This window comes from Lycium barbarum, chromosome 5 (genome assembly GCF_019175385.1).
Source record: "Lycium barbarum isolate Lr01 chromosome 5, ASM1917538v2, whole genome shotgun sequence".
NCBI lineage: Eukaryota > Viridiplantae > Streptophyta > Magnoliopsida > Solanales > Solanaceae > Lycium > Lycium barbarum.
This window is the reverse complement of record NC_083341.1, coordinates 20,027,412-20,038,389: the sequence shown is the minus strand read 5'-3', so window position 1 is coordinate 20,038,389 and position 10,978 is coordinate 20,027,412. Positions and strand designations below refer to the sequence as shown.

Genomic DNA, 10,978 nt, shown 5'->3' with positions numbered 1-10,978 from the left:
AGTTGTATTCTGGAATACCAAAAACAAGAAAACTTATTTTTCAATTTTTTTTTACTTTTTTACACTACATTTCACCAAAAACTATAATTTCAAAAACTATGGCCAAACACAACTCCAATTCCAACTCCAACTTCAAAAATTCCAAAAAAAGTGAAAAAGTTTTTAGTATTTATGGCCAAACGGGCCCTAAGGGCCGGTTTGGAAAGCCACCTGGTAATTGGAATTGGTGTAATTACTACGCCTAGTAATTACACAGTAGTATAATTAGAACGACATGTTTATTTGTCATAATGTAATTAGAATGTAATTACAAGCGTGTTGTTTGATTGCACAAATGTAATTACACAGTTAGTTTAATTTTAAAATAAAATTTAATTATAAAAAATTTAAAATTAATATTTAAAGAATGTTTGCCTTTATAAATTATAAATAATTACTTATTTAATAACACATTGTTTCTTGAAAATATATTAATTACTAATCATCTATTTTTACCCAATATTGTAAAAAATATATTAATTAATAATAATATATTTTTAACTAATATTGTAAAAAATAATTCATATATATTTTTCAAATTAATGTAATATTTAATTTTAATTAATCGTAAAACTTAAAAGAAAACTGTTTTTGTGAGAACGTCATGAATTGGATGTTTGACAAAAAAATAATATTTATAAATATAATGCCATAACATTATTCAAATGTTTGACACAAAAAATCCATCAAATGTAAGTGAAAAATAAACAACATGCAATGTGAAAGCAAATAACTTAAAATTAAAAATATAACCTAAATTCAAAATCCAAAAGAAAAAGTTTAAAATAATACTCTTAGGTCAAACTCCAACATTACATAAGTAAGTTCCAACGTAACTTAAGAAAATAATTCAAAAGAAAGGGAAAATATAAGTCTATAACCTCATTCACAACGAAATTCTACTTTGATAACGTTACTCGTTATATGTCAAGTTTGTTAATCGACAATCGTATCCTCCCTCCAGCAAATAAGGTGGAGTGGGCAAGGCAGAGAAGACAGGAAAACACAAGCTCAAACTTCAGCATTTCCATTACCTGCTCCAGTAAAGGAAGCATTTCCAGTGAATAAGCACTAGAATTGGAATTGGGTCGGGAGCTATGACTCATTCTTTCCAATATTAAGAGGTGTAGTTTCAAAAATTAGAATAATAACACGTTATGCTAAATTAATTAAATAAATAAAAACGAGCAATTACATGGAACCACAAAAAGTAAGATTAGGAATGAGAAGAAAGGAAATGAAAAATAAATAATATAAAAAGAAAAATACATTTTAAAAAATAAAAATAATTAAAAAGTAAAATTAAAAAGAAATTAAAATAATTGAAATAAAAAATGAATTAAAAATCAAAAGAAATTAAAATAATAGAAATAAAAAGAATTAAAATTAAAAAAAAAAAAAAAAAAACAAACTAAAAAGTAACCCTGTAATTGCACCCAATTCTCAACCCCCGCCCCCTTGAGAATTGGAGAGTGTAATTACACCCTCTCAATTACACCCAATTCCCACCTAACTGTGTAATTACTTGATCAAACAAACAGGCCAAACTGTGTAATTACAGCCAATTACACCCAATTCCAATTACCTGGGCGGCTTTCCAAACAGGCCCTAAAGGTCTATTTGGAAAGCCACCTGGTAATTGGAACTGTAATTACACACTATAGTAATATCACAACGTAATTACATGCGTACTGTTTGGTTGCACAAGTGTAATTACACAGTTAACTTAAATTTTAAATAAAGTTAATTATCAAAACTTAAAAGTTAATATTTGCAAAAATATCTGTTACTTTATAACTGATATTAAATTTGCTATTTAAGATACATGTTGTTTCTTGAAAATATATCAATTAATAATAATATATTTATAACTAATATTGTAAAAATAATTGATATATATTTTAGTTTTATTAGTTATAAAAACTAAAAGCACACATTTTGCGACAATATCATTGACTGCACGTTTGATAAAAAAATTTAGTTCTGTAGTTTTTTACCTGTCTATTTTATTCTGAGGAGATAACTAAAATGAGTTTGCATCAATTTTACATGTGGTATTTTGTTAGAAGTCTTAAAAACGAGATACGCCAACTACAACTGATATTTGGCACAAATATCGATATTTAGCCTCACTTTACCTCTCGTTCTTAGTACTTTAATTGCAATTTCTATGATGGAATCATTGTATTCGTGCTTATGTCGGTATGTTTTCTGTATTTAGGTACAATGAAGACAAATGACTAGAAACCGAGCAGTTTGGTCAAGTTTGGGAATCGAGGACCAAGTGTGCACGAGAAGGAGCGAAGAGAAGTGTGGGAAAAACAAGAAGCTTGTAAAAGCCTCCTGGGGCGCCGCCCTCGCACAAAATGGCAAAATAGCTGAAAGAGATCCAAGGCCCTGTTAAATCTTCTTGGGGCGCCGCCCCAAGTTATTTTTGGCAAAGTTTTCCCAGTTCGACCGGGATTAGGTCTACTTAATTTATTTTTAGCCCTAGACTATAGCTTAAATGGTGTGCTGGGATTATTTTAAGACTTGTAAGCCGCCGTTCTACTTTCTCTCTCTAGGTTTATTTTATTTTTCATCATTTAAACCCTAGTTTCTTCATGAATTCTTGTTGTTCATCTAGAATCATGAGTAGCTAAACTTCTTAATTCTAGGGTTGTGGCGAAAGACATGATAGTTGGTTTGACGACAATTTCTATCGATTAAATTTCCGTATTTTGGGTTGCTTATTTATTCTTATGCTTAATTGTTTGATTATCATAGTTAGACATTATATGTGGTGCGTGAATTGGACTTGAGAAAGGGAATTCATGTACATAATAAGAATAAATAGAGTTTGTTCGATCTAATCGTTTCGCTACTGAGGATAGAGATATACACTTTAGCCCTACTTAGTTGAATACGGAGAATTAAATGCGTTCTTGTTACCTCTGATGACCATAGAGATATAGGCGTTATAGCAACATCTACAGGCTTGTGAGTAGTTCGAGAGAATATCATAAAGTTACAATTAACCCCTCAACTGGTAACCCAGGAAATAAGATAGGTAGAAATGTCAGAAGATCAACTGAATTGTCGAAAGCCATGACCCTGGAACTCTCCATCATCTGATAAACCTTACAATCTTTGTCGAAATATTCTCAGTCACAAAAACACCCATCATAAATTGTTTACCTTTCAGTTTTAGTTAGTCAAAACAAAACCATCTTTATTTACTTCCTTGAATAGTTCATTTGAATTTGAATTAGTTTAACAATAGAATCTAAGTCTCTGTGGGTACGATATCTGGACTTAAAAATCCTATATTACTTGTACGACCGCGTATACTTGCGTGTGAGTTTGGGAGCAACAAGTTTTTGGCGCTGTTGCCGGGGACTTAGAAAGATTTACTGTTTTTCTAATTTGAGTTTGTTTTTCTATTCAAGTTTTTACTATTTTTGTTGGTCCACTTGTGTGACTTCCTCTGGTTTATGCCAAGCACTAGAAGTTCAGGAAAACTGTTAGCTGATCTTGATCCCGAAATCGAAAGAACTTTACACAGACAGGGAAAAATGGCTGAGGAAGCAGCAAGACTTGCTTTGGAAGCGACAGAAAGGGAAAGAAACAGAAACGGGGATGAACAGGGTGTGAGAGATGTTGCGAGGGCACAAGAACAACATATTCTTTTTTCCAGTTATGCTAGACCTAGTCTGGCAACTATTGCTAAGGCTATCATCATGCCTGACATTACTAGAAATTTTGAGCTGAAAGAAGGAATAGTGCGGCTGGTGCAGCATACGTGCCAGTATATGGGTAAGTCTAGTGAAGACCCGCATAAGCACTTGATGCAATTCGTGGAGTTGAGAGAGAATTTTCAATATAGAGATGTTCCCGACGATTATGTGAAGCTGTCTTTATTTCCATTCTTACTGATTGGTGTAGCGAGGGAAAAGTTGACAAATCTGCCTGCAGGTTCTATCACTTCTTGGGAGGTATTATCGAATAAATTTATCGACAGTTTTTTCTCACCCAAGAAAACAAAGGAGCTGCAAGGGAGAATTTCTAACTTCACTCAAAGGGACTCTGAATCTCTGACACACGCTTGGGAAAGGTATAAGGGCTATTTGTGAGATTGCCCACATTGCATGCAGCCGAAGGAGATCATTGGAAACTATTTTGTAGAAGGACTTAAGCATGAATCAAGGGCCTTGTTGAATGCTTCAGCTCAAGGGCAGATCTTAAACAAAACATATGAGGAGATAGAAGCTCGCCTTGAGTTGATGTCCGAAGGTGCTTATGAGTATCAAGAGACGAGCCGGGGGTTGCCACAGAAAACTGCTGGGGTTCTTCAAGTAGATGATGTTGCAGCTATTCGAACTGATATAAGTACTCTTACTAATGTGATGTTGAGGGAGTTTCCTCAAGCTCAACAGGTCCAGCCAGTTCAACATATTCAACAAGCAGCATGTGTAAGTTGTGGTGAGCCTCATGATTATTCTAATTGCCCATTGAACCCAGAAACTGTCTATTATGTTTGGCAGCAGAACCGTGGTGTCGAAAATCGTGGGAACTATTATGGAAACAATTATAATCCTCCATTCGGGAAGCAGAACTTCCACAAGCTGAACAATTATCAGCAACCACAGGCTCAGCCAACTAGCAATTTGGAAGAGATGATGAAGCAGCTTATAGCTCAAACACAAGTAACGTAGCAGCAGAATCAGAAAATTCAGAGTGAGATGCAAAAATCTATTCATGAGTTTGAGCGTCAAACAGGGAAGATGGCTATTATGCAGAATGTCAAACCACTGGGTGCTCTTCCTAGTGATACTGAGAAGAATCACAAGGAGTGCAAGGCAGTCAACTTGAGGAATGGCAGAGAACTTGAAGAAGTGCCTCCGAAAAAGAAGAACGTAGCAGAAGCAGAACTTATCCCTGCTAAGCGAGCTGAGCCAGAGCCGAAAGTCGTAGAGCAACCCGTAGAGGAAGTAGTTCGACCACCCCCTCATTTTCCACAACGACTTCATAATCAAAAAGCAGATTCGGCTTGTAAAAAATTTCTTAAACTCTTGAAACAGGTACACATCAACATTCCTTTAGTGGAGCTTTTACAAGAAGTTCCAAAATATGCTAAGTATATCAAAGATGTGGTTGCGAACAAAAGGCGTTGGACAGAGTTTGAGACTGTTGCACTTACTGCAGAGTGCAGTTCTAGAGTGAGGAGTAAAATTCCTCCAAAGTTGAAAGATCGGGGTAGCTTCACGATTTTGATTACTATTGGCAACATTAAAGTTGGGCTAGCATTATGTGACTTGGTTGCTAGTATTAATCTGATGCCTACTTCCGTATTCTGAACGTTGGGCTTGGGTGAGCCTAGGACAACGACTATTACTTTGCAGCTAGTTGATCGATCTCTTGCTTATCCTGACAGTATTATTGAAGATGTTCTTGTGAAGGTGGGTCTATTTATTCTGCCGGTTGATTTTGTTATACTTGATTATGAGGCAGATAAGAGTGTTCCTCTCATCATGGGAAGAGCATTCTTGGCAGCTGTTGACGCTGTGATCCGAGTTAGAGATGGGAAGATGTCCATGACAGTTGATAGATAAGAGGCGACGTTTGATGTGTTTAAAGCTACCAAGCTTCCAGCCCATTATGAGGAGTTGAAAATGATTACAGTGGTGGAGCTCGAGCTCACTAATGCAAAGTTAGATCAATTTCTAGCTTCGCGAGATCCTTTGGAGACAGCTTTGGTGTATGGGAAAGACTTGATGGTTGATGCAGAAGTCGAGGAGTGTCTTAGCATCCTTGACACTTCATGTGCTTATTTGCGAGCAAACACACCATTTGAGGAGTTAGACAGACCAGAGTCGTGGAAGAAGCCAAAACCATCTATCGAAGAGGCTCCTATTCTTGAGTTGAATCCATTACCTCCTCATCTTCGCTACGCTTTCTTGGGTAGTGGAGACACATTACTTGTGATCCTCTCTGCTTATTTGACTGATGTGCAGGTTGAATGTGTATTGCGAGTGCTAAGAGATTGAATACAAGCCCTTGGGTGGTCGATAGCTGATATTCGAGGTATTAATAGTTCGTTTTGCATGCACAAAATATTATTAAAGGAGGATAGCAAGCCCAGTGTTGAATGCCATAGATTATTGAACCCAATTATGAAGGAGGTGGTGAAGAAAGAGGTAATCAAGTGGCTTGACAGCTGCATTATTTATCCCATCTCTGACAGCAAATGGGTCAGTCATGTACAATGTGTCTCGAAGAAAAGGGGCATGACTATGGTAGAAAGCAAGAAGAATGAATTGGTGCCGCAACGAACTGTTACTGGTTGGAGGATATGTATTGACTATCGCAAGTTGAACAACGCCACCAGAAAAGATCACTTCCCGTTACCCTTCATGGATCAGATGCTCGATAGATTGGCTGGGCACGATTATTATTGCTTTCTGGATAGATATTCGGGCTACAACCAGACCATGATTGCACCAGAGGACCAAGAGAAGACCACATTCACTTGTCCATATGGCATGTTTGCATTCCGGAGGATGCCTTTCGGTTTGTGCAATGCTCCAGGCACTTTCCAGCAATGCATGATGGCTATTTTCACCGATATGATGGAAAACCATGTGGAGGTATTTATGGATGACTTCTTTGTTTTTGGGAACTCTTTTGATGATTGCTTGAACCATCTTGATGTCGTTTTGGTTCGTTGTGAAGAAACGAACTTGGTACTTAACTGGGAAAATGTCATTTCATGGTTCGAGAGGACATTGTTCTTGGGCACAAAGTATCGAGCAAGGGAATAGAAGTTGACAAGGCGAAAATTGAAGCGATTAAAAAATTTCCACCACCCATTTCAGTTCCGGAAGTGCCCAGTTTTCTTGGGCATGCAGGCTTTTATCGACGGTTCATCAAAGATATCTCTAAAGTTGCTAATCCGATGTGCAAGCTGTTAGAAAAAGATATGAAGTTTGTGTTCAATGAAGCCTGTCTGACGACTTTTGATGAGTTGAAGAAAAGGTTAGTGTCTACTCCTATTATCATCGCACCCGATTGGTCTCTCCCGTTTATTTTGATGTGCGATGCAAGTGATTTTGCTGTGGGAGCTGTCATTGGTCAGAAGAGGGACAAGATATTTCACCCGATATATTATGCCAGCAAGACACTTGATGCAACCCAGAAGAACTCCACGGTTACAGAGAAGGAGCTATTGGCGGTAGTGTATGCTTTTGACAAATTCCGATCATAACTGGTGGGCACAAAGGTAATTTTTTATACTGATCACACTGCAGTTCGATATTTGTTTATGAAGAAGGATGCAAAGCTGAGGCTTATTCATTGGGTGTTGCTGCTGCAAGAGTTTAAAATTGAGATTCTTGACCGGAAGGGCACAGAAAATCAAGTAGCAGACCACTTAGCGAGATTGAAAGATCGGGAACATATAGATGAAGCAATGGTGATTAGGGAGACTTTTCCTGATGAACAACTCGTTGCTCTTCAGTCAGCTGAGGTGCCATGGTATGCAGACATGTGAACTTATAGTGAGTAATATTTATCCCCTTGGTGCTAGGGCTGGACATAAACACCGAAAATCAAAAAATCGGACCGAACCGAATTAATTTGGTTTTTCGGTGTTTCGGTTCGGTTTCAATTTTTTTTAATAACAAATCCGGTATTTCGGTTCGGTGTTCGGTTCCGGGTCAACGGTTCTTCAGTATTTCGGTTTAACCGAAGATTAACTTTTTTTTTTTTTGAAGATTTACTACATGAATACAATTTTTTTTACAACACTCAGTCCACTCTCTCAGGCCCAAATTAATTTATCCAAGCCCATCCCTATAGAGTATAGACCCACTCTCATTTCATTCACTTAACCTAAGCTCTAACTTCATTTCCTCACTTCCTCAGTTCCTCTCCTCTGTCCTCAGTTTAATGAACTGATGAATTGCAGTCAGTTTAATGATCAACTTGACTTCCATAATGCAAAAGATTACATCACGAGTTCAAATTTTTCAGTATTCATTCTTAAATGTGATGTTTGTCCTGAATATAGCTAATATTGGTACATCTTCAGTTGTTTGGTTTATGTATATCAGAAGTTCAGAACCTTTGGTCACTGTTGCTCATGTTGGCCTTTGATAGGCTCTGTTCATGATCCATTTTCTTGTTGCTTCTTAGCTGCTTAGTATTATTTTCTGTATGATATCAACTTCTATGTCCTCTTATGTGTTTTAAGTTATGTAACAAAACAATGTGGTATTGGAAGTTAACATAGAAGTCAAACATTTTGGTGATTATGTTTACTTATCTATAGGACTTCGTCATAAATATAAAGCATCTCATTTTGAAACAATCAATAAGCATTCAATAATCAGTACTTTGCAGTCTGCGCAGAGCCACCAAATTAAATTGACCTTGTTCGATAAAACGATTATTGACTGATAAAAACGCCCACACCTAATTTTACAAGCAGGAATTAGCCCATTTCAGGCCCATGCTGAAAAAAATCGAATTAGAAAAATCGAATCGACTTCAAAAAACCGAATCGAACCGAACTAATTCGGTGCGGTATTCGGTGTCCATTTTCAAAAAACCAAAATTGAAAAACCGAAACAAACTTTGAAAAAATCGAACCGAAGAACCAAACGTCCACCCCTACCTGGTGCTAATCACTAGAAGAAGAAGCGAATTTTGTATAATAGTCGTTTCTATGTATGGGATGAGCCCTATCTCTACAGGGTTGACACAGATCAGCTGATTAAAAGATATATCACAGAGGAAGAGGTCCCCGCGATTCTTGAGAAGTGTCACATGTCACGTGTCACCCTATAGTAGACATTACGCTGGTGACAGAACAGCTGCGAAGGTACTGCAGTCCGGGTTCTATTGGCCTAGTTTGTTAAAAAATGCTCATGAATTTGTGAGAGCTTGCGATAGCTGCTAGAGAACCGAAAATATCTCCAAGCATCATGAAATGCCTTTGAAGGGCATCTTGGAGATTGAACTATTTAACGTATGGTGTATCGACTTCATAGGTCCCTTCATACCGTCCAAGGGGAATAGGTACATATTGGTTGTTGTAGACTATGTCTCGAAGTGGGTGGAAGCCATTGCACTTCCACCAATGATGCTATTGTGGTAGCAAGATTTCTGAAGAATAATATATTCACGAGATTCGGAACCCCAAGAGCCATCATCAGCGATCAAGGTATGCACTTTTGCAACCGGCTTTTTGATAAATTATTTGTCACACCCCAACCTTGGTAAGGCTTGATTGGCACCCGACACCTTACTGGGGCCGTGCGAACCAAGCTGTAACTTGCATCTTCTATGTCTCGAATGGCAAAATAAGGCCAAGGAGGCTAACTATGAATATAATATCATGCATATGTATATGTACAATGGGCCCACGATGCCGACATAACCACTGGCAAGACATAACTAAGCTGTATATAAGAAACTGTCTGCAAAGCCTCTATGAACATGACTGAAGTATACAAGTCGGGACAGGGCCCCCGAAATACCCGTAACACACAAAAATACATATACGAACTTAGACTCGGCAATGCTCCAGGAAGAAGTGGAGCCCACCAATCAAGACTAGTACCTGGAGGCAGCCTACTGTGGAAGGTCCTCGTCTCGTTTGTCTATAACTGCGTCCACAAGCAAAAGGACGTTAGTACGAATAGTGTACTGATTATGTAAGGCGGAAATGTAACATAATAAACATATGCTACAAAGAATAAGGATAAGAATCAACTTGGCACAACTGGCTTACTAATGAGAATCTATTACGCATGTCTCTTTATATTCTCATGTCTTTAACTACATCTATGTATAATACTGTGATCCTGACCTACGTATCATCCTGGTGCTATCTGCCCAACTGATCAGTGGTAACTGCCCAACCGTCCGTAGCACGGTGGTAACTGCCCATCCGATTATCGCCCAATGGTAGAGCGCAACTGCCCGACTAATCAGTGGTAACTGCCCAACCGGCCGTAGCTCGGTGGTATAACTGCCCAACCAGCCGTAGCATGGTGGTAAATAGTGATACATAATCTGCTCAACTGGCTGTGGACCAGTGGTAAATATAATCAACATCATGACCCGACCTCCATGAGTAATCTCTATGTACTTCTCATGGTCATCATTTATCCATTATTGCGTACATGATCACATAAGACTTATAAGCATAGTTCTGGGCCATTAGGACTTCTTCCCGCTTAACTAAACATTAACCAAATCCTGACATACATCATAAGCCTCTTTTCTAGCATCAAATACCTCATTAGGGATCCTCTACTAGCACTCTATTCATGTCCTACAAAACATTGCTTAGGTACACATTTCTAAACTCATCGGAGTGATGTAAGGTCGGTAAACCTCCGATTAACATTATGGAATTATTATCATGAACATATCTCACTTTGAAAGAACAAAATTATAAGATGAGATCAACACCAATGAATAACATCTATAGTCACGAAACAAGCTCAATGATATCATAAGAACATCGGGAACTATAAGCTTTGGTATCTTTAGAAACAGGGTTATTGAAGATATCATGTATAGGTTCACAACAAAAGAATCATGCCTTAAGAAAGAAGGATTTAGCCTTAACATACCTGGAAGCTCACTTGTCTTAAGCTCATTGTTTCTTAAGATAACAACAATAACACTAACATCAATAACATCATCATCAATACCAATATACTCCATAAAACATCCCACACGATGTTTACCCGATTTCTCAACCAACTAATCCACTACACGATGATTTCATAACTCTATCTTTGTAAATAAACCTAATTCAATATCAATAAAGAGAGATCCATACCTTGTTCTTACTAGAACAACAATATCTTCAATATCTACTTTGAATCCAAGCCAAAATCCACCACAAGACGATACTATAACCACAACTATACGTTACCCGAGCCTA

At 37.6% G+C, this 10,978-nt stretch overlaps 1 protein-coding gene across 1 annotated transcript; it reads left to right on the top strand.

Moving 5' to 3' along the window:
- The first annotated feature begins 4,760 nt into the window (after positions 1-4,760).
- Positions 4,761-5,630, top strand: LOC132639283 (uncharacterized). Its single transcript, XM_060355742.1, has 2 exons — positions 4,761-5,207; positions 5,421-5,630. Exons 1-2 carry the CDS (start codon positions 4,761-4,763, stop codon positions 5,628-5,630), a joined length of 657 nt encoding a protein of 218 aa, XP_060211725.1.
- Positions 5,631-10,978: the final 5,348 nt, after the last annotated feature.

Bases quoted from the DNA above. Each gene is read 5' to 3' on its own strand.
- LOC132639283 (XM_060355742.1), top strand. From the start codon at position 4,761: ATGCAAAAATCTATTCATGAGTTTGAGCGTCAAACAGGGAAGATGGCT. The intron at 5,208-5,420 runs GTTGCACTTACT...ATTACTTTGCAG, and splicing joins GTTGGACAGAGTTTGAGACT to CTAGTTGATCGATCTCTTGC.